Raw genomic sequence first — 25,098 nt, forward strand, 5'->3', positions numbered from 1 at the left:
TTCCCAATAACATATTATATTTCGAAACCAAAAATAATATGTAGGTACGCCGGCCAAACCGCATTTGAGGAGCGTAAACGGTCGAAATCTGTCACTCCTATGAGAGAGGCGAACTGCTCTCTATAAAGCTATAAATCTGCTCAGACAAAGTTTGTTAAAAGGAGACAGGTTTATGTCGGAGACGTTACTTTGTATACGAATTGTTTTAACTGTTCAATAACTCTGAAGGCAAGGCTTAACACGTTTTATATATCTCACCCTTAATCTCTGAGTGCAATCGATAATTTTCTTCAAAGTAATGTTTTAATATTTCTTACGATTTTATTATATTAAAGCCACAACATTGAGGGTTGGGTGTGAATAGCTGTTTATCATCTGAATTTATTTAACTATGTACCTACTCTATAATTACCTACCTACACTTAACTACCCATATAAGTTAATAGTTTAATGACTAAGTCTAGATAGTACTCTGCTAGGACCAAATTCTAGTAATAAATAGTTATTACATAAAAGTGAACGTATATTAAATAAATATAATACAGATTAAAGAATAAAACACATAATAAAAGTGAAACTGTTCCCTTGGAGTTATAATAATAAACTACATACAATAAAAATGGTTTGTGATAATAATTAATAATATCTAGCTAAAAGATATACCAAATGAACATATAAATAATATAATAGATGTCATGTAAAATAATGTGGACTTGTCAATCACCGTGTGCTCACTTAAACACCTAGGCGACTTTATTCCTGAAAGAGAAGATATATAAATATTTAAAATTGTAAATATTTATAGTAAATAAACACTAAATAATATAAATACATAAAATAATAGTACTTAAATAACAATTTAAATAAATACATAGCATAGTAACACGCAGTACTTAGTGAAAAGAATAATTGAAAAATAGGTAAGCTTGTAGGTTTTAGAAATGAACCTAATACGTAAGAAATATAGTGAGTACATAAATAAAAATAAAATGTATAAGAGATAATCAGACTGGCTGTTCCGAGCAGAAATGCAGCCAGCATTCTTGGCAATATTCCACGCGGACACGACCGTTACAGTAATTAGTTTAATTATAAGTTTTATTGTAATATTATCAATAATAATAAAATAAATCTAATGATACAGAGATAAATAATATAAGTAATAGAAAATTTTAAGTTTATTCTCAACTCTGTTTGTCTCAAAAAAATAATAATGCAGTGGTAGGTACTACTACGTACTCCCTCACAATTAGCTATGCTACTAAAACATGTAATTTCCTTAAGACATTTTAACTGATGTAACGTCGGAATCTGGTTATACTATCTAAATATAAATAATCATCGTTATACAAAATATTTAAGCGCTGAGATGGCTACTGAAGAAGTGGTAAGGAAATAGAAAATAATATACACAGATGTATGAAAAACAATGTAATCACTCAGTAAGTTTTTGTATGGAGTAGCTGCGACAACTTTATTTACAATGTGCTAGTGGTGACAATTCTGTTATACACAAAGAAATATCTAAGTTACCTCTAACGAAAATTTGAAATACTCGTAGGCATTTTCTCTTTGTTATTTATTAAAATATGTATTGTAGTTATTGATTTTTTGCAAAATATACTGATATTTCCATTAAGCGTAGGTTAAGACGCAGATAATTAGAAGATAAAATTTAACTTAAACTGAATTCTAAAACTCCTAGAAATCATAACAAAAAATTGCAACGTTGCATACGAAAACGAATACGTGAGTTTATAGAACAGAATTGGCATCAATGTTAGTGCAGTTCATAAATGTCAGTGGAACAAAAAAACAGAAGCCCAATTCAATACAATATTCCTTTTTCGCTAATTTAGCTAATACAGCAATGCGATTTTTTAACTATCCGAATCCTGAAAAAGTAAGCGTAGAAATGAAAAGATAAAGGCTTCTGCTTTTCAAATAATTATGAATTCGGAATGTCAATGATCAAAGGGCATAGTTAAATGGCAGCTTTGCTAGTATGGATATATTTTTTAGTTATTTATAACTCCATGTTTGAAATAATCAATATTAATGCACAAAATTGGATACGTACAATGTACATTCTTAGAAGTGATAAAACGTAGACGTATATATATAAAACATATTATGAATAAAAATATTTTCTACATAAGTGGTTACTGGTATCGATCATAAAATTATTATTTTGCGGTATTGCATTTTTTAAGCTTAATGTCAAATTAATTACTTGTTAAAATAATCCGAAAATTTACTCGATCGTTATTTATTACAAATAAAAAGATCAATGAATATTTGTTCAAAGTTTTAGCTTGATTAATATTATTTAAAACAATTTATTTTAACACTTTTTTGCATTATTGGTATACTTATACTAATACAATAGAAAATTTCACTTGAAACAAAACTAAAAGCTTGTTTATATAATAAGACAAGGTAGAAAAAATACGAATACCTACTTTTAAGAACTAACTATAATTCTTCTTAAGTACTTAATTTAAATAAGTTCTAACCTCTTTTCAGGAAGTAGTACTCAAGTAACTACTTGAATTTTTAATTCAGTATATTTTTTAAATAATAATATTTTCCGCCAAAATAAAAGCATATTTTCTATAGATAAAAAAACAGGTACTTACTTAAAATCAACAAACAAACAAACAACGATGTGCTAATATGTATAACAATGATTAGACGTGCTTCAAATATGATATGTAAAAACAAGAAAGACGTTTTCTAATGAATAAAATTTGTATTTTTGAAGATGAATGTAAGCTGCCAAGGATATGGAATTTAAAAATCAATAAGTACGTATAGTCTATTTTTTTAGCTATATATAATTATTGCCATGGTTTTATCTAAAAAAATCGCCTAAACCGCTTGCTTTGCATAGTGTGTAACCACACAAATTATAAATCTTATCTAAAATATTCAGATGGCATATTAAATTTATTTATTCCCTTTTTCTATTCTGTAGGTAAGATTAGAACTACTATATTTAAAATATCATTAACGTTTTTGGATTAAATTTATTATTAACGATAGGCGTAAGAAGTCCTCACCGAAAACAGACATTGAAACACTTTTAAAAAATTTATATTCCATAATAATTCGTATTCGATGCGAAAGTTATTCAGAAGACGATATTTTGAAAAAAACGGGCTTGCAAATACGTGCCCTCCAAATGGTCTAGCTGGGAAAATAATATGCTAGCACTAAAGGGTGGCGACAGCTTCAGTATGAAATACATCTAACGATCAAATAATCAACGAAAAGTGATAATTTACGTAAAACTTTGATCTTGTGTCCTATTCTCTCACAAGCAAATACCTAAATTAAATTTATTATTGTCTCTTTTCGCTGACCGCTGCACCATTACATTACTCGCGTAGCTATAGATAATTTATGCTGACACTATTGACATCTCACAAAAACCAACCGTATTGCTTATGTGTTACGATGTCATTTTCTGACACAAGTTCGTAACATACGACGAGCGCCTTATTGCAGTGTCAACAGTCACGAGTCAGAAATGTCGTTTTTAGCACCTAAAAATTTCACAACTCCATTCAATATCGGTATTAAATGAAATATTCCTGAGCTTGACTAGTAGAATATACACATATACACTCCATACTGTACACTATGATAAGTTTCAAATTCAAGATGGCTGCCACCACAAAATGGTTACATTTTGTTTCACAACTCAATATGGGTGTCCAATGAAAGAGCTTGTCTAGTAGAACACTTTACCTACAGACTTTTACTCTTTGGTATCGGAGGTTTTAAATTTTTTATTTAACATTTTATTAGTGACGCTTCGATTTTATATCTATGAATTAGTTGATCGATAGATTATTTAATCAATATTTATAGCTCATATTAAAATGATTAGAAAACGTCTTTTGATGAATGCTAGTGCAGTCACGATGCGAGCGTGGTGAGATCATGGAGGCTTCACTCGGGTCACAGAGAACACTTTGGCGTTGCTTGCGTCCTAGAATATTAGTGAAATGTTGTTACTGAATGGGTATTAGTAAAGCTCAAATTATAATAGCCCAAGAGATGACCGCTAGAAAATCTATCATATTAATTTGGCACATATTTGTTACATAAGTTTTAACACTTTTGTTGGCCTTGTCACAGTATAAAAAACTTGAAGCTGTTTCTTGAAAACCAACTGCTATAGATTGCTATTAAGCTCTTATTGGTGCAGCGAGGTTGGCCTCATCTGTAAATCCCTCTCCAATGAGAGATAAGGCCTACGCCTAACAGTGGGTCATTACATCCCGCGGCACATAACAGCTAATCTGAATGCGACCTTATCCACATTTCCCGATCTAATCTACTGATGAAAAACAGGGGTTAATTCAAATAATTTATTACTATAGCAAATATAAGACCATGATGCAAACAATCTCATGCAAAATGCAAAAAAAGAATGGCACAAATGTTATTTATAAAATATGTAAGTATAACACTGCAGACGATCATGTTTATACGTTTTAAAGTTGTTAGTAAATACTTATATTTTTTGGAGCAAATCTGTAAGACAGAATTAGCACAGTTAGTAAAAGCGTTACCGTGTCTTGCTTCTTTCTCTATGGCTTCCTAATCGTAGCACAGACACAACCATTATTTTTGACGTTAATAATTTCAAGTTCTTTCTTGAACGGCCTATTTTTTGTACGTAACTGCCTCGTTAGTCTAGTGGTCAGCAGTAGCTGAGGGGAGTTCGATTCCCGAGTCGCGCCCAAAAACACTTTATCATGTTATATTAATCATTAAGTTATATTAATTGTTAATTAAAGTCCTCCAATTAGCTTGGAGGTTCTAAGCAATAACTCAATTTTATATGAGTGTTAACTGTCAAAATTAATGTCAAAAATTCATTTCGTGCATAATTAAGATTTCAAAACCATAGCGAATTAATAAGGCCCCTATAATAAGAATCTACATAAAAGTATCAATTACTTTTATAAAGAGTCACTATATAGAGTCCACTATATAAGTTACATTATTCATATCTAGAAAATAAAAAGATAAGTTTAAAAGATGTTTATGCAGATGGACTGCACGATATGAACTACAAGCCAACTGCAAATTGCAGTTTAGATGCGGTTTACGAAAGCAATGGAGTTTTCCGATCGGCGACGACGACGGTGTTAGTTTTTGTGGCGTCCCCTCATGTAGTCTTCGCAAGTTCAACACAACTGCTTGTAAACTGTAATTGGCAGTTCGCTGATAATCCATTTCCATGGTCTCTTAGCTTATTTTGAGTTATCGGTGGACAACTAAACTTTTTAGATTCTACTTTCTATGAATAAGTTAATGGTGCCAATTATATTGCATAACAAAACTTAACTGACATGTCTAAATTTTACAGAAAACATAAGAAAAGGGGCAGTACTTTTTTAGACCTGTTAATTTAGTTCTGAGATTTACGTGCAACAGAATAGTCACAAATATGTTGTAAGTTAAGATTATTTACTATTAGCATAGGTTAATTTAGCCCATCCCTACGGAAAAGCAAGAAATAGGAAAACAAGATGCAATAAAATCTGAGTTTTATTCAAACATAACAATATCTAAACACACTTTACATTGACTACATTATGTGAAGAGACGTGCAACATGATTATATCAAAAACCAATAACATTTTAACTAAATATTATATTACATTAAGTATTCTTTTATATATATCCTACAATATGCGTTACATACTATAGTTTAATATTTATTCTACAGTAAAATTAACATTTTATCAGTAAAAGTCAACAAGCACTCCATAAAAATCATGTTCTGGTAGATAGAAGGCTCTAGGAGATATGAAAACTGTAATAAAATATTTGATGGGCTAACACTACATCAAAACGATAACAAAGGTATTAGTAATAAGGTACATAATATATAGATTATTATCAATAACAGATGTTAATAACTTGTAGGTACATGCTGTTTTATATTAAAACAATCAAAACGCGCTCAAGAGTGATAAGTAACGACGTAAAGCTTTTTAAAAATAGTCTCGTGATATTTATTCAAATCAATTTGGTAAAAAGACATTCATGATAATTTGAAAACTTATAAATTTTATAAGATTTAATAAAAATGTCGATAATACGCAAAATTTAGTATCCAACTTCACAGGCTATTTGGCTTTACAAAAGAGTAATTTTGTGGTGACTCTACCACCGGTGGAAGTGACAAGTGGAATGCTGATTTTAATGAGAAGCCAGCAACTAGAACTGGAATGTTTACAGTCGCTTTAGATTAACTATCAAGATTTTACTCAAAAATTAGCGGAGTGAGCCACTTTAACAACCAAATGATAAACCTTAAGAATTATGTCTTAGTAAATAATAGTAAGGTGACTAAAACTAGCAACAACAATTGGGGCTAAAGGAAATTAAAATGCACGCATTAACGATAGTGCACGGCACTACGACGGTGAAGGCAGATCAGAATACAATTGTCACCACCCCTCCTAATTCTGCGGGTGTCGTACGACGCGACTAAGGGAAGATAACGGAGCGTACTCCGTTATCTTCCCTTAGTCGCCAAATACGCAACAGCGTCTTGCGTACTATTACTACGATCTCTGCATACCGTGGTGTTTTTACGCAAACCCTCTCGTTTGGAGAGGCCTTAAGTCCAGCAGTGAACTTTTATAGGCTATTGATGCATTTACGATAAGCCATGAACTTTGCTGCATTTACGATTACCTCTTAAATACCGCGGGCTCTTGGTCTAACAGGTAAAAAGAGATATTAAATTACGTACATACATGTATATACAAGCAGTTAAGTACAGTATGCATCATGGCACAAAATCAATAACCGACACCTAATCTCTTTTAATGCAGGAGGTATAAATAACTCTGCATATCTATACGTACTAGTCGCGTCACGTAAAAAGAGCATGGCCTTGCTGTGCTATTAATATATTTTACCTGCGAATTATACCTATAGTTGTTTACAATTACATATCTTGAAGTTTTGTGTACCTGCTTACAATCTTAAACATGAGTTTTAACTGTCGTGAGTAAATTATTTACTATATCAACGCTAATTAGACCTGAATAATTTCAGACCCGTATGCAAAAACGATGAACGATCATCATTTTATCAATCTATTACCGGCCCATTTTAGGGCATGAATCTCGTCTCAGAATGAGACGAAATGAGTGTTAAGGCCGTAGTCAACCACGCTGACCACGCGCCAAGTCCGGATTGGAAGACTTAGAACGCCTTTGAGAACGTTATGGAGAACTCTCACGCATGCAGATTTCCTTACGATATTATCCTTCCCCGTTAAAGCGTGAAGTGTGTATGATGACTTGCTATTTTCTTAACGCGAATGGATTATTATGTATTTGTTAAATTACTTGTTTCTATTTCCTCGGTGTATAATGTGTTAGTTAAGTTACAATCACTTTTAATCTTATGTGTTGAATAAATTGTCCACTGTCACGGGTCCACTGCCAGCGCTCATTTTACGTCACGCGACCTATATACCCATTTGCATAGAGAACCGTTATCTAAGTATGTACTAGCACCCTGTAAAATGATTATAATCTTATGTAAGCTACATACTTATTATAGCTGCTATTTACATGTGACAGTTTTCAATCAAATTACAATTATCTAATTACAAAAAACTTACCTTTTTTCAGAAAAACATTCAACTATTTTTTGTTTTGTAGGTAATCGAATATTAACTGTTGATTACATAAAGATCTAAATCGAAATGGGTCCAAGGTCTAAATCCATCTCTCTTACGAGGAGGAGAAGAAGTGAGATAGAGACTGATAGAGGCAGATGATAGCGTAAAATATGCAACTGTTACATAACTATCATACCCGAATCAAAAAACCAAAATTTTTTACCACATTTTTTTCTAGGTTTCATTAAACTACGTTTATTGGAGCAAGAAATATGAAACAACAAAGAAATATGCTAATAATAAAATAATTTGGCACACTAATGTTGCATACCATAAACGTAATGCATTTCATAAATAAAAGTTAGTTTTATGTAGAGTATAAGTGTAATAATTGCATTAGTTTGCGGGTTACTTTTTTGATCGTAGTCTGCCGTAAAATTAAACTAAAAATATTTGACAACGTTTGTGTAATACACGTTTTTCGAACAAATTCCAATAAAATGTATCTTTAATATAATTGTATAATTGTGTGTATCTAAGGGTCTCTTTCGACACCTCCTTTGGATAGCTTATTCGCAATTTTTGTCTTTGTCATTTGGCATAAAGTAAGACAGTGACAAAACATACGTTTAGACTATCCGAAACTTATCAGACGGTGGCGAAACAGACCCTTAATGTTAAAGGCATTTTGTTATTACGCTAAGGACGATATTAGTACGGAATAGACTACGTTATTTACGTGAGCTATGGCTAGAAAGCTTCGCTTATAAAACAAATCTCTTACATATGCTCCGGGTGGCTTCGGATGCAGTCGATGAAGTCGCTGGGCTTCAACTCGCCTCGACAGATGCGGAAAACAGCGGTGAAAAGGGGAAATCTGAAACATCATATTTGTACATGAGCATGGAGTTTGTGTAGACAAAAATAAATAATTCTAAATTCACAGGCAGTGTTATGTATTTAAGTCGATAGAAACTGTGACCTTTCCCCTGGCTTCAGAAGGTAATCCTTACTAATATTATGATAAATGCAAAAGTGTGTTTGATTTCAATGAAAATTAAGCTTAATTTCCTTAATACCGTATTTTTTTGTCTGACGGGACATTGCCTTGGCTGTGGCTAGTTACCATCCTACCGACAAAGACGTGCCGTTAAGCGATTAAACGTGCCGTTAAGCGATTAAACGTGCCGTTAAGCGATCTAACGTGCCGGTATGATGTCGCGTAGAAATTCATTAGAAGTATGGGTTAAATATAACTGCCATACTGCTCTACAGGTTAGCTCGCTACCATCTTCGACTGCATCATCACTTACCACCAGGTGCGATTGCAAGGGCTAGCTTGTAGTGTAATAAAAAAATATAATATTTATTTATTTAACTCTTTATTTTTACACCACTATAAAATTAGGAAAATAAGAAAAAAACAATAGAAATACAAAGACAGAAGTAGAATGCAAAAGAAGGCCTTATTGCTTAGTAACGATCTCGGCCAGGCAACCTTTGGATTAGGACAAGATGAGCGAGAGCGGGCAGGTGTAAAATTATTATAAACCTACATTCAAATAGCTAAATACAAATACATAAACAAAATTGCACAAATAAGAAAAATATAAAAAATAAATATAAAATAATAAACTAATATATACTTAAGAACATATAGATAAAAAAATAAACATAAACAAGGTACTAAAAGTCGCCATTACTGTGCAAGATAATATACTTATATAATTATAATACTCCACGAAAAGCAGAAAAAACTGTACGGTGTAATCATTTTTTCAATCTTTATATTCCACACAAAACAGATCTTCGGCATGTACTTCGAAAGGTATGTATATAATACGCAATGTACAAAGATTTGCTTGTAGGTGTGAGTGGACCATTTCCGTGATGGACCATCCGATGAAATTAACCGTGATGTTAATTTTCAATCTTGGTAATAAAACCCTAAAGTAAGAAGTCAACAATCGATGTCAAAATGGGCCTTACATCTTTTTATTAGTGATCGATGCACTACATCTAAAATTATATTACACTTCAACTAAGCGCATCTTTCAAATGTCAGAGCCTAATGAAACAATGAATAACTATTTCAACGTTATTGCACGTTTCTTTGGAAGGCAATTAATAACTAAAAACGCGATAAAGTTATCAGAACCAAAAGGTCGCAATGTCGCTAAAGGTAATGACAATGAATGTTTCTCATTGACCTTACCGTCGACGTGGATGAAAGCCAAGAGCAACTATTTCGGTCCATCTTAATTATATCACATTCAATTATGTAAGTGCACGATCACATCTTCGTATCTCATCTCCGATCGAGCTGAAATTTTAGCCAGATTTATAATCCGCATCAAGGATTGTTTTTATTTATTTTTCTCAACCATTCAATTACAATGTGCCACAGCGAAGCGAACAGCTAGTTGAATTATAAAACAATAAAACGGGAATTGCATTAAATTCAAAATGTTTATTAAGATCCTAAAATACCTACACCTACCGGATATGCTTTTAGCCTATGTGTTGTTTACCGGAAATAAAGCAAGTTAACCAAAATTGTTTTATACAAATAGAATAGTTTATGCAAAGAGGATATAAACACTGCACAAGTAAAAGGTTCGCTTTAAACCTTGTAAACACTACATAAAGGTTATGCAACATGTACCACTACCTATTACATAACGCACTCAATAATTTAATATACCCAGTTTAATTATATTAGCTGTGCTAATTTAAGAGCGATAGTAGCGGAGTGAGGAGTTTTGGATATATTCTTAATCACAAATTTTTGTATGGTGAACTTCACATGAGAATATTATGGAGAACTCTCAGGCATGCAAGTTACCTCACGATGCTTTCCTTCACCGTTGAAGCAATTGATATTTTAACTTCTTAAAATTCACGTAACTTAGAAAAGTAATAAGTGCGTGCTTGATTTGAACTCATCTTCGATTTCGATTTTGGCAACCAAACTCCTAACCACTAGGCTATCGCCGCCTTTAACTATAATATTAACTAAAGATTGGGAAAATAACTCGAGATTTTTATGCAGTTTTTTCTTTTCATTATCTCTATGCGATGAAGGCGCCAACGGAAATTTTATTGGGTAGGAAGAACAGGCAGTGCTTCTATGCAAGTATTTGGAAGCGGGCCACTGATACAGTGGCATGGTTATTAAACCGCCGCCGTGCCGCATAGCTTTCACTAAATACAATGGCGTGCACTCGGGTATTTATTCCTTACCAGGGTAATTGCATAAAAAGGGCAAAAATTCTCCTTCTTTACGAGTTATATATCAATTTTAGGGTAGACAGTGCTTTTGTGCATGTTTGTCTTGTGAAGTGCACGCCACTGACTTAGTATAGGACAGTGGCGTGCGTAGAGGGTATGCACAGGGTATGCAGATGATATAAAATGAAGTAAATCTCCAGTATGAGTTATAAGTACGTGAGGGTAGGCTTTTTAGAACTCTTACAAGGCCATTCCTTAAGTTTTTTGTAACTCTTTTTTATATGTATACTAACTTGTTCTCCATGTTTTTGTTGGCAAGCATATGGTTGACTTCCTCAGCTGTGATAGGTCCCTGCAGCTTTTGCCCGTTGAGCATCTCATCCTCCAACTCTTTAATCGAGCGGCCTGTTTTAACAAACGCCTCCGCAACTCTCCTATTTCTGCCACCTTAAAAAATAAAATCCGTTATGAAACTGTCATTATACCAACAAATAACGTTTCGCCAAGGAACAAGGGACACCGCCAATTTCCCAACTTCGAGCTGGTACTAAAATTTTTAACAGAAAAATGCCCAGTAGGTTCTAGCTTAGGCATTTAGTTCTCGGCCAAACCTGGGCACTGAAACCGGATCCCCGAATTCCGTAGTGAAACACATAGACCACTGACCAACGCGACAAACCACCACCCGCCCGCAGTTAGGAAAAACGGTGAACTACTACTTGCCGCAGAGAGCACGTGAAGCCATTAAGCCACGTCGGCAATTCGAACTTACAACTTTCTACATAAAGCCCTCAGTGCACTGCACTAAGCAATTGGTCAGACTCTTGACGAATCCTTTATCAGATCTATAGTTATGTCTGTCTTACACATCACATATTTTCTATACATTCTTTCTATACACATAGAAAGCGTGTAAGTATAGAAAATATGTGGTGTGTAAGAAAATGTGTGGTATTAGTGTGATAGATAAATTGTCTTCAGAACACAGAATCGTACCCTCCGAGTTAAGACCCCGCTGCACCACGGACGACATCAAAAACTCGGCAGTATGTAACCATAGTAACATATTTTATCTTTGTGCAATAAATAATAATAATCAATCACTATCAATATCGACTAGGCTTCGATAAGCTTCGCAATAACGCATCTAAGTGCCTTATAAATTTAATATCCCGTAATATCAGAAATCGATCTGTTTTGTAACAGTTGTTTTTATTACATTCCCACCCACCTTTTAACGGCGGAAAATTATACAGCGAACCACATAAAACATTGCACTAATCATTGCAAAATACCATAAGCTGTATGTAAGATATTAACGAACGTTTATCCATACTAATATTATAAATGCGAAAGCGTGTTTGTTTGTTTGTGCGTTACTTTACGTCTTAACTAAGCAACCAATCTTCCTTATTTTTGGCATAGACTAAGTAGAAAGAACGAAGAGTATTATATAAATTGTACACTTTGTCTTACACGTTTGAAAGTTTTTTTTTTCAATCAAATAGTCTCCATTATTAATAACCACGATTCATTTCAGAGGAAGGTAACAACTTATTAATTTTGGGAATCACATATTTATTTTTACTCTAAGCACACTTAATGCGTTCAAAAGAGAAACTATCTGTCTCAATTGAATCATTTTGGTTTTATTTACTGCCAATAGAAACACAGCATTAGTAAATAACGCTTTCCATTAACTTTCTCATAACTTATTCCAACGGTAGGAGAGGAGGTTTCTACTGAAAGTATCGCAGTTTTGCAGCATTCAAGGTCAAAGTCAAACATTTCTTTATTCAAGTAGGCATATAGATTTTGATGCGCTCATTACATGAAAATTATAAACATAGTAGTGAGTAGTGAGGGCGATGACGACATTCGTAAACCTAAAACTAAAGCTACGAGGGTTGCGTCCAGACGCGCCCTGGTCTAAAAAGAAGCCCACAATAAGAAAAAGCCCAAAACAAAGGTTCTTGCTAGTCGCGGCTGCGGAAGTGGAAAACTTCTTAATTAACAAGATACTTTCATGTCAGCGTATGTCTCTTATTAGTATTGACAAAGAGATTACAATAACCTCGTGAAATTTTTAAATAAGGCAGTAGCCTTACTACAAGACCTGCTCTCTGCTTTCGAGTATGTAAATACCTGAAAAACGGGGTAAAATGGATCTTTATATATATATATACCTTCTGTTATATCTTCTGTTTATATATATATTCCATTCTACTAATCCGCACTGGGCTAGTGTTGGATTATGGAAGCTCAAATTTGCCTGCAATTCCTTAGCTCGGAGTTTTCACAGAACGTTAGTAACAAAAATCAAAATTACATGATTTGCGACTCTAGAATGAGTGACATTAGGTCCATTTTAGTTTGAAGATACTGCATTTGGCTGATATATGCGATAATTTTACTCAGGATGTTTTGATGAAATTCTTCTTAGACCGGGGCGCGTTAAGAAAACTTGTAGCTTTAGCTTTAAGTTGGCTAACATAGTTATCACCATCTCCTCACAATTATGTAAATATTGAACGCTTCATAAGTGGCAATGATTGGGCTACATGAAAAAAGAATGTTTGATTTGATTTATAGTCACTACACACACAGTTCGATCCATTCTGTATGTGTGTGTGTTATAGTTAATTTAACTTTATCTTATCCCATTGCGCTACGTCTCACATAACGACGCCGACGCAGAGGTTACTTGGATTAAAATGAAAGTCTTTTACGATAAATTTAGCTATAGTTTCATCATCATTGATGATCATTATAACCCTATTAGAAGCCAGAAATAAGATTAATAATACAGAAATAAGCATTGTGGACTGTGGTAGTACTTCCCCGAACGAGCTCTTTCACGAACGGTCTAATACCACTTCTCGACTAGTTCGACTTTGATTAGATCAAACAATATTTAAGGAAGCTTTAAGTCGACAAATTATCACCACAATCTCGTTAGTAATGTGTAAAAGCAAATAAGAAGCTTTAAAGCGTTACTATTGTTGTGATTTAAAAAAAATCCAGTAACTGTAGGTATACCAAAAGAGAATACATAAAGCATTAATTTTTCACTTTTCTGACTTCACTCATTTATTAATAACCTGGGCAATCTAGAACAACTGAGGAATAGGATATTAAAATTGACGACCATTTACAAAAAAAAATAACAGATTAGACTACGGGTCTAGTTCAAAATTATGTGGTTTTTAATAGTGCCGACACTCTTGAATACAAATCGCATTAAATTTACAGGTCAAATACATAGATTTATGACATTTATGCAATCAAATAATATAAGAATAAAAACACTGAAGACATGGCTGTAAGGTGAAATACCTTTGCATTTTCCCTTTGAGTAAGAATAAAGAACTTAATAATTTAGTTTAGAGCACAGATTCCTAAACTTCTGTTTAGTTTACCACTGTAAAAAATTTACTTGTGTCAGTGGACACCCTGCCGTTACATTTCTAGCAGATTCACAAAACCCAAAACTCAGACGCAAGTTATGTTATTGTCTTTAAGTAGTGCCTTTTGATTATTTGTGATTGATGTAAACATTATTTTTGTGTAAGACCGTTTGTAGAAAAAACTAATAAGCATCAAGCTTACTCACAGTTAACGCGGGTAAAACTGCGTGGCACAACAATATTTAAAAATAGTCGAAGTAAAGCATGTATGTACCTATTATGATAAATTTTATTCGTTTATTATTCAAATAAATTGCGATATCTAACCTATGCACTAGAAACATCAGATAATAGATGTCAGACGACATACAAGTCACACTAATTATTATTTATAACGCAATAGAGATTCTCTAACTTTATTTGTTTATTATTTGTTTATGACTAGAAATCGGTAGATTGAACGTACATTTCGGAGTAAGATACTTTCTTTTATTACCAATCTTCTTCCGCTTTAAATCTGAGGATTACCTTATTGAAAACTTGATTACTAATTCCCGAAATAAATAAATAATCATATCCAAAATCTTCAGATTGCAGATTGAATGCAGTAGTGCTATCCTACTCTTACCTCTCAATATAACGATGGTTCTATAAATTATTTTTACGACTAACGTCCATGGCGCAGACTTGGTCTTTCTTATAAATGGGAGATCCCGGGTTTCATCCCCGGCATTTGAATTTTCTCTGGTCTGATCTGGTGGGCTTTTGGCCGTATTATTAATGCGAAAGTGCCTTTGTTTGTTGATTTGCCTTTCTTTTACGCCCTAACTAAGCACGCAATCAACTTTGTCTTTGGCATAGAGTTTGTTGAAAGGACGGAGAGTAACATGGGCTACTCTTTATCCCCAAAAAAAAAAAGAGGAAAGACTCCAAGAGGCTTTGTTAGAAACCGTAATAAAACCGTAAAAAAATAAGAAAAAACGCCTGGGGCACTCACCATAACACGTCGTGATGAGATCCGCAACTCCACAGGACTCGAAGAAGGTGCTCAGCTTGCTTCCCGGATAGAACACGTCTACGAACTTGATCATTTCCATCAGACCCAGCCTGATAACTGCCGCCTTTGTGTTATCCCCAAAACCGAGGCCGTCTACGAAGCCCGCGCCTACTGCTACTATGTTCTGAACAAGAAAACGAGAAATAAATTAAAGAATGCCAGTCTCATTATAAACACCGTTGATCTATCTATACAAGGTAATTTGAAAAAGAATAGGTTCTTAGACGCCACTCATCAAAAAAATGATTATAATTTAATTATCAACTAATGCATATGACCTTATTTAAAATAATAATATAAAAAGTTACGTGCTGCATGACATACATTAGAAACATTTTGTATTAGCACCTACTCAAAAATAAAGCCAATCTGATAAAATAGTCAGATTACTTATTACTACCTCTTATAGGTAAGCCACTATAGCGTATTTTATGTCAAGTTAAGCCAAAACAAATTCTAATGAGATTTTCAATAATCAATTTTAGCCATTCAATATTGATCCTTACGAAAAGGAATCATTTTATTATGAAAACAAGTAGCGTTGCTCTATACAGTTTGCATTTGATTGTATAGTTTAGGAGATTTAGTTAACGCGGTTAAAACCGCGGGAACCACTCCAGGTACTTTAATGTATAGGTACTTACTAAAATACCCGAGTGTCTCTTAGCATTGAGGCTTATTAACATTATGTTATTACTGCAATAATTTTACGCCATTGCGAACTGTAATCGCAAGATTTATCGCTGCATTTGTTTAAAGGCCACACGTGCTGGAAAATATAACTCTTGCATAGATGACTTGATGAGATGAGAGATGATGAGAAGCCACAGCCGTTTTGGTTACGTCGCTATCTATATATCGGATATTAAAGGTCAGAGCACACCGAGGCGTATCTATCTGGGTTGACGGTTCCGACTGACAGCACAGTGTTAAAGGCTGTCCATCACGTCGTAACCACATGACCTAACGTACCTAATTCCCATTCCATTTCTTACTTTCATACAGTAAAATCGACCTCAACAGCGTAGCGTTATAAATGGAAAGTCCCTTTAAGACTTTAACTCTATTTAGAGTACGCTATCCAAAATGTCAACTTAAATCACTACGAGTATAAGCCGCTTCTTTCACCGGCGAACAACTTATTTGAACATTGTTCGGTATATTATTTCGATATAATTATCAGTTGATATTAATATTTATCTAATCAAAATAAAGTATTATTTAAAGAATACCGCGGCGTGACGTGGCGGAAACCGCTTGTATGTATATTTTAACTCATTATCAAAACGGTTCGCTAGTTAGCGGTTGCTTTATTCAACTGTATTGATGGAATTAACTGTAGGAAGATAAGGAATATCAATATTTAATTGATATTCCTGTAAAACGTAGTTAATCTGCTCAGAGATTGGTCTGACTTACATAAGCAATGAGACTTTCTTAATAAATAACGTCCTATTACTTATTATAACGGGTATAAAATACGTTTGCGCGAGTAGCACTTGGCCGGCTAGTTAACCAATTCATAGAAATTATGAGGAATAACGTAAATAACTTAGGTATAGCGGCTAGCTGTATAGTAAAATGGAACTGCAATCCGCACAACTATGTGGTTCTGGTATAGTCTTAGGCCCGTTTTAATAAACCTACACTGAGCTAAGAACATGTTCTCACTTCAGACTTAAGAACCTGTTGTTAGGTCGATTTCAGTTTATTAATACAGCCATTACTGGCTGGTTTTTGGCCTGGTCAAATTCTAAATTTATTGATATTAAATAGTTCTACTTTATTATCACTTACAAAATGTCAGGTTTGTATTTATGTAATGACAATATTACCACTCATTTAAACAGCAATCAAGATTATTAATTATACAACATATTTAACTTAATTATATATCTAATCAATATATGACATAACAAAGAATTCAATGAAAAATATTTTTTCTAACGCCATATTAAGATCCAACAAAAATATTACCCGCAGGCTGCTATGTCCGCGTGATCAAGAAAATAATAGCAATTTATATACTTTCGGAATCAGACCTTTTATCTTCTACCAAACTTGATACTTACTAAACTGTACCAATAAATTCATTTAATCATTTACATCAGCTGTCAACCGATAATATTTGGTTTTCCACTACCATAACATACCCAAGAAGGTCAGAAGTCAGACAAGCGGTCTGTCGTAAATAAATAGAAAAAAACAAATCTGTCGAAATCCTACAATGCATTCATTAACTTCTCCTCTACTAGTTTGCCTGGTAGAGATCACTTTTTAGCGATAAGGCCGTCTACACCTGCATAATATTTAATGATTTGAATTCTTGTTTAACTATTTTATTATGTTTTGGTGCAAAATAAAGTGTACTTTCATTCTATTTTCATTTCTCTCTTAAAGTTTGAAGGTCCGTTGTGCCGAAGATAAAGGCAAGAATACCTGTCAGATAGAAGATAAAAGATAGAAGAATAGATATTAGAAGATATCTGTCAACCCGCTTACCTTCAAGGCACCGCATATCTCTACTGCGTCTTCGTCATCCACCACAACCACCCGGAAGTACTCGGTTTGTATGATGTCGCGCATCATCGGCGCCAACATTACGTCCCGGCATCCTATAGTTGTTTCGCAGAACTTTTCTTCGGCCACCTGTCAATAATTATAATGTTGAGGAATCGTGTACACTAATCGTTTTAAAATACATAATAACATGGTTCCTGAGTCGATAATAGCGAGATCGAAGATAAGAAATAAGGAGAATCTTAGAATAACTAAAGTAATTGTGCTTATTAAGCAAAATGATGGTAGGGGGGAGCTCAACGGGATCCGGAGCAGTTCATCTATGCCTGGAAGGACCTGAGTCTCAACGACCAACAGCTAAATTGCCCAAAAAAGTGTGACGTTACACCATCGTAAAAAAGTAATTTAAATCCTTACTATTTAATATAAGTACGGAAAGTGATTCTGTTTGTTTATTTTCTACTTATATTTGGCTCAACTATTGCATCTATTCTATTATTTATTTCTATAAAATTAAGCTTGTATGTAGGTTGCATACTGTACATGGCCATTGGATACTTTGTATTCCTAAAAGCACCTATATACCGATCTAGGGGAAATTTTGCATAAAGATTGCTTAACAACGAAAAATAATATTTTCCTTATCCTAAGGGTGCCTGGCAGAGATCGCTACTAATCGATAAGGCCGCCTTTTATATATTGCTTCTGTCTCTGTTTATTTTTTTATTCTTCTTCTGTCTTTATTTAAAATGTAGTTTGCAAATAAAGAGTATACATGAAAAAATAAATAAGAATAAGTAGTTTTTCATAAACCGAAACAAAAGCGGTCTTAGGCGCTTATAACAGCTAGGATTACAATCTATGCACAAGTTGCTATAAACTAAAATATCTCGTGTTTTGCTTTTGTTATTATCTGTACTAAAAGGTGAGCGCTTATATCCGGAAAAACCGGTCATTTTAAATATATTTTTAGGGCGAAAAAGAAGAAACTTTCAATACACCAGAACGACTGGTACACTTAAGTAGAATACAAAAACTTAACCCTATATGTCATCCACTGACAAGGAATTAAATTTTTTTATTCATCTGCCAGATCAGAGAACTGAGAGGTTTACCCCCGCTTAGCAGGCAAATAATTTGGATAGGATATTATTTCCACCCGTGCACCGATGCTCGGGAAGTGGATAAAACTGTGGGAGACGTCACTTATTCAAAAAATGTCACTTGCCCATGTTAGCCGTACAGCATGAGTCCGGTTCTTTAAATCATAACTTCAACCGATTGCCGTCCACAGCTGGACATAAGTATTTTGATATTTAGTTCGTAACCTCACGGTCCTGGGCTACTAGTTTCCAGCAGCACCTAGCGACTGGCTTGATGTCGTCTGCCCACGACACAACCACGCTTTTGGGGGTCGACCAACGCTGCGTTTATACGTACGGGGTCATTGTACCTTGCCGTATTCCAATAGTGTTTTGGTATTTGGACCGTGAGTCACAGGTCTAACTTATTTTTAATCTTTGCACTAATTAATAGGTAAATTGCAATGCAATCATTTAATATTACTTAACTATCAAGTCTACCTACTTTTAATTCATGTACATTGTACTAATTAATGTGAGTAGTGAGTAAGGTCAAATTGCTTTCGGACTTTGATTATTATATACAAAGAGTAAACGAAAGGTGAACAATATGAATAAAGGTACGTAGACCAGTTGACCTTAAATAGTTTTTTAATATACTCATTTATTATCATTAATTAAGCGAAGCGAATATTACTATGAAAATTTGCCGAAAGACGTTATTTTAATGTTTAAAAAGTTAAATATTAATTACCTTATTAAAACAAAATTTGTACAAATTGGTGTGCTAAATACGTTTGATTCTGTATTGTTTTTCTTTTATGACAAATAAAGCAATTTTTCATTCATTTTCATACCTAAGTAATGCCAATTGCCCCATGTTGGTTTAGAATTTAACCGGTTCGGGCCTCTAAAGACTTGTCGGGCCAAAATATATTAACATCTACTATATATAAAAGTATAAAGTTTTAAAAAATCATCATAAAGTATCAAACTATTACCGTCCCACTATAGGGCACCACTCTCCTATCCAACCAAGTGATTGGTGGACTTATCACGCCTTTTGAGGATATTGTGGAGAACTCTGAGACATGCAGGTTTCTTGGCGATGTTTTCTTTCACCGCTAAACAAGTGATATTTAAATTAACGTACTGACTAACTTTAAAAAGTGAAGCCGAAGTCCTAACCACTAGGCCAGTTTGATTTTGTCATAAAATACTCACCTCGGAAGCGATGTTGGCACCCATTAGGACAGCACAAGGAATTTTTAGGCATCGCGTGATGATGTGCGAGATCAGGTCAATGCCGCCGCCTTCCGCTATGTCGAAGCCCTGCCAATTTTATCGCGTTATAATTACTTTGTAGATTAAAAGAGTCACACCAAAGTCACCGGCTTCCGGATATGTGCAGTGTTTATTAGGAAAGCCATCGCCTATAAACAGAGCAACACTTCGCAAAAGCACGTCCTGCAACGTGCCGTGCTATATCCTTTAACCTGAGGCGACCTTTGTTTTATTCTTCTTAAGTAGTAACTACCTAATAATGGTATTATGAAAATCATACGACACACCTACGTATAGCCTTATAGCCTTCATTGATAAACAGACGGGTTTATAGTAGGAATATAGTTGGCAAAATCATCGATTTGTCTGACCGACCATGCCCTCTCAGGGTCCATATTCTGTGTAACATCGCCAACCGCACGTTAGTGACGTCAAACAGACATACATATGACAACAGCCGTTCACAACTACGATTGTAATATATTGAATCAATGTTTACAACACAAAACGCAATTCACTAATCAGATTTTTTTCTGTGTACCTTTTAAAACTGATAACAAAACCTACGCCGTAACGCCAAAGATACCAAAATAGAGACTTCAAGCAGTCAATTTTGCATAGAAATGTGTAACTATCAAGTTAAGCCGTTTATGCAAAATTAAGTGAGGGGCCACGGAGAATATAGAACAAATTACTTAATAATGGAGTGATTAATGACTTACATTTTCATTATTTGAGCATTTGTCTTCGTGCATATTTAATTTAGAATAGACCTATCCACGGAGACTATTTTGTCATCTTACAATAACATAGGTATTTTTAGAAAAATCTCAGTTAAAATTCTCCCAGACAATATTAAAAATATATTCAGTTTACAACTAAACATTAAATGCAATTTTTAAAGTATACCTTGTCCTTATTACTAGAAGGCAGATTGCCTTCTAGTAATGTTATAGGCGTGACAACGATTGAAATGTTAATCCGGTTTAGGCCTAAAATCTTGCTTGCTCAGAAACTCTCTCACGACAACGACGACTCTTTAGACAAAAAATATGGAGACTTATTATTTTTTTCCAATAATTAGTAGACATTTATACAAGCAAGCAATGTGCAGATATTTCTATCGATCGTTATTACGCCTTTTTCTAGTTCCTTAATTTTCTTACATTCCGTGCGATCCAGACCATACATTATTTTAAATCATCTTCGTCAGTTCAAACGGAAAGTTTCGGCTAAGTAGGTTGTTGTTGTAGGAACGGAAGAAGGAGAAGGGACGTCAGTCAAGAAAGCAACAGGGAAAAAAAGTTCATGGCACGCTACTGTTCTGTGACATTGCAAAAAAATTGGCACTAAGTAACTGCACAAAATAGTAATGCCCGTTAAGGTCAAGGCTAATACTACTTTATCTGTCGTCTAGACCTAACGTAACAGTAGTAGCGTAAATATTTTTAAGTGACACGTCATGCTCAAGGTTTTCGTTACGCACGTGAATAGCGAAAGGTTGGCAAACCCTGTTTTAGATGCATGAATTTTAGCTACCATAGTTATCGCTTATAAAGCCTGCGCTGTTGTCGACTTAGTTTTTAATATTACAATGAAGTTCGTAAAGTTTACTTTCTGATTATTATCACAAATACTAATAAAAATGGGTATAGTTAAAGAGATTTTTGTTCATTTGTATTTATGGTTATAAAAAGCTTAGCGAGCAAACAGAGTAATAACGCGGGCGAGCTATACCTCTCTGCAATGAAAGAACTGAGGCCAGAGCCCAACACACAAAAGGCTACAAAGGCCGAATATCAACACTCCAGCCTAATACAGACAAACTTAGTTTATTAAAAAAAAAAAAATTAACTTGCCTTTATAAGTGAAAGTGCAGCTGCCGTGGGCTTTATTTTTCCCAACAGGGTAGAGCATAAGGTGCGAACAAATTGATGAGGTACAACGAAGATCAATAGATCTGCATCCTTTGCTGCTTCCACTACATCAGGAACGGCTACCTGGCAAATTTATTTAAAATATAATTTTCCTATTTAATAGTGGCTTCAATGATAAAAGTACAGTATGCCTAATTGATTCAAATAATAGATACAATTTAAATGATATTATATATAATACAGACATTTTTAATTATTTAATTTGATATTAAGCATTGATTTAATTAAATCAAATCTTTTTTTCGCATTCATCATGATCATATCAACCCATTATCAGCACAATACAGAGTATTGGTGGACTTCACACGCCTTTGAGAACATTATGGAGATCCCCAGGACACACAGATTCCTCACGATATTTTCCTTGACTGTTGAATCAAGTTATATTTTAATTACATTAAACTCACATAACTTAGATAAATTAAATGTGCATGCTATTTCTGGGAGTCGAACTCAGCCCCCGAAAAATGAAGTTGAAGTTCTACCCACTGGGCTATCACTGCTTCGTACAAACAACATAATTTTTTTATGCAAAAGTCATCACATATGTATGCAATTGTTATATCTTTAAATAACAATAACACCTAAGAAATCATCAGAATTTAGATATACAATGGCATTGAAAGTGTTTCAGTTGGGAAGTGGTGTAAATATAGACAACACATGGTCAGCATGTGCTTCTAGTGCCAATCATTTCAATTTCCTGCTTCTATTTGAAATTGGGTAAATTTAATACATGTTTAACCCACTAAGACTAAAATTGGGCTAAATATTTCTAGTTTTTCTGTAAGGTAAATGGATAAATAAATACATAAAAAATAAACTTTGCCAGATATAATATCATATTAAACAACAGTCAAAATCTGTTATAACGACATCAAAGGGACTACTCATATTTAGTCGTAAAAACCGATAGTTGTAACAACCGGTGACAGATATTAATAGGAAAGACAATTCATGTATGTAATACGCGATTTTTCTTTGATATTGATTTGTTTTCTTTGCGACATATTACAATTTTCACAGTTAACTCATCAATATGTTTTAGTGCGTCTTGTGTAAAGATAAGTAACAAACAGACTTAAGAGGTATGCCGAAGCGGGCCTTGAGGCTAGGGCATGCACATGCTTTGTTTCTAAGAATTATAAAAGACCCTAAACTTTGTTTACTTTTACGATAATAGCCATTGACCATTATATTGTGCCAGATGTGGATACTGTTACCTATTCAAATTGTTTACAATACAGTTGAACCGGTCATTCTACAGATATAATTTTCCGAAAACATTAACCAAATGTGGTCGCTTAATGCGGTATGTCGTAGTAAACAATGTCGTAAAAACCAATGTTTTCCGATAAGGCGGTCATATCGTATTCAGCCAGGCCCTTTGATTTTGGTCAATTTAACCGGTATGTTGTTCTAAACAATGTCGCCATAAACGGTTTTGACTGTATATTAATTTATTCATCCGTACATTCATTTAAGCCAAAGAAAAAGACATACTACACTTTTATTATTGTTGTACGTTTCAAGCATGTAAGTTGATAAATACACATTTATAAAGATCTACTTGTTGCATGTACTTTTTTTAAATAGACTATAATTTAGAGTTGTACTGGTTTTAAGCTCGACAAATGCAAGTATTGATGACATTTTAGAGATTTCATAATAAAGCAGGTATGAAGAGGTTTACACTGTGTGAGTAAATGTTCAGTAACAAAAAAAAATGTTAGCCATTACTTTTTTTATAGAAATATTTCTGCAAATAAAAAATAATAGACTATCAATACTTACTACATTAGGTGGTAGTTTGTGTCCTGGTAAATATTTAACATTTTCATGGGACTCATTTATGATTTCAGTTAATTTTTTTCCTTCAATCATCTCTTCATACACCCACATAGTAACTCGATCCTCGAAATTGGGAAGGCGAGCTGCATTGCGGCCAACAATTTTAGCAATTGCTGAACCCCTAACAAAACAAATAATATGTACATTGTATAAATAAATACTTGAATCTCCGTAGCCAATAAATTAAAGAGACCTTCTAGTAGTGCTGGCTCTACTTCTTATATCATAAAAGAAACACAATATAATGCAGTCAAGGTAAGGCAGATAAAACGAACTTTGTCAAGAAAGGTTGATTTGTTTTCACGAAAACAATTACCAAAATTAAAAATTCAACACCTGATAAAATTCTGAATAAAATTATATTTATTTCTGTGTGCACTACATATATAATGAGTAAAGTTCTGTTAATTTATTAATAACACAATGTTTTCTTGCTTGTTATGTCATCGGTGCTCACTAAGGTCACAGTAAACAAAGTAAAGTTAAACTGAATTTGACTAAAACCTTACCAATTTCCTGAACCGACAATGCAAACACGATTTTTTATTTGATTCTCAGCCATTATTAAAGATTAAGGTGGCTAAAATATAACAATTGATTGTACTGCTAGTACTAATGTTAACGAAACGCTTCAGCGTCCACAACACGCGCACTGACGACCCTGCCTAGAACTTTACTGCCAATATATAGGTAACTTTAGCCTTCTATCAGACTATAAACGTGTAGCTCACGTGCAGTAATGTGTGATTATTTTCGATTGACAAAGACGTTATCAAATTATCATTCCGACATTCGCAAATCGCAAATCGCATTGTATCGGCTGACGCTTGACGTTCGCCTGACAGCTGATAAGTGATAATCATAGATTATGTGATAATGATAACGACCATAGACCTAGAACTCCATAGATGATAACGACTAGGCGAGGCTATGGAGGGTAGAGGTAAGGAGAGTCATCTTATATGGGAGAAAAGTTGAAAAAGTGTCCAGTTGTTGCGCTAAATAACAGTTCAAAAATCCTCCACAATGGCGCTGGTGGATGCACAGGGTATGGTATGAATGT

At 34.0% G+C, this 25,098-nt stretch overlaps 1 protein-coding gene across 2 annotated transcripts; it reads right to left on the reverse strand.

Moving 5' to 3' along the window:
* Positions 1–24,597, reverse strand: LOC120626614 (glycerol-3-phosphate dehydrogenase [NAD(+)], cytoplasmic). 2 transcript variants are annotated; one of them, XM_039894230.1, is made up of 9 exons: positions 24,545–24,597; positions 23,979–24,156; positions 22,107–22,247; positions 20,188–20,295; positions 17,864–18,010; positions 15,302–15,485; positions 11,191–11,344; positions 8,451–8,543; positions 1–759 (listed from the first exon to the last, which is right to left on the reverse strand). In XM_039894230.1, exons 1-9 carry the CDS (start codon positions 24,595–24,597, stop codon positions 744–746), a joined length of 1,074 nt encoding a protein of 357 aa, XP_039750164.1. In that variant the 3' UTR covers positions 1–743. The 2 variants fall into 2 exon arrangements, with proteins under 2 accessions (XP_039750164.1, XP_039750162.1); XM_039894228.1 differs by lacking the exon at positions 1–759 and adding an exon at positions 1,417–3,997.
* Between the last annotated feature and the right edge of the window lie 501 nt (positions 24,598–25,098).

The sequence above is a fragment of the Pararge aegeria genome, chromosome 9 (assembly GCF_905163445.1).
Source record: "Pararge aegeria chromosome 9, ilParAegt1.1, whole genome shotgun sequence".
Classification (NCBI taxonomy): Eukaryota; Metazoa; Arthropoda; class Insecta; order Lepidoptera; family Nymphalidae; genus Pararge; species Pararge aegeria.

What these genes read in the sequence shown, in the direction of transcription:
- LOC120626614 (XM_039894228.1), bottom strand. Translation starts at nt 24,597, where the DNA reads ATGGCTGAGAATCAAATAAAAAATCGTGTTTGCATTGTCGGTTCAGGA. An exon ending in AGATATGCGGTGCCTTGAAG is followed by an intron (nt 15,486 to 17,863) that starts GTAAGCGGGTTG and finishes TTTCTTGTTCAG; the next exon opens with AACATAGTAGCAGTAGGCGC. An exon ending in TCTCATCACGACGTGTTATG is followed by an intron (nt 11,345 to 15,301) that starts GTGAGTGCCCCA and finishes TTATTTTTTAAG; the next exon opens with GTGGCAGAAATAGGAGAGTT.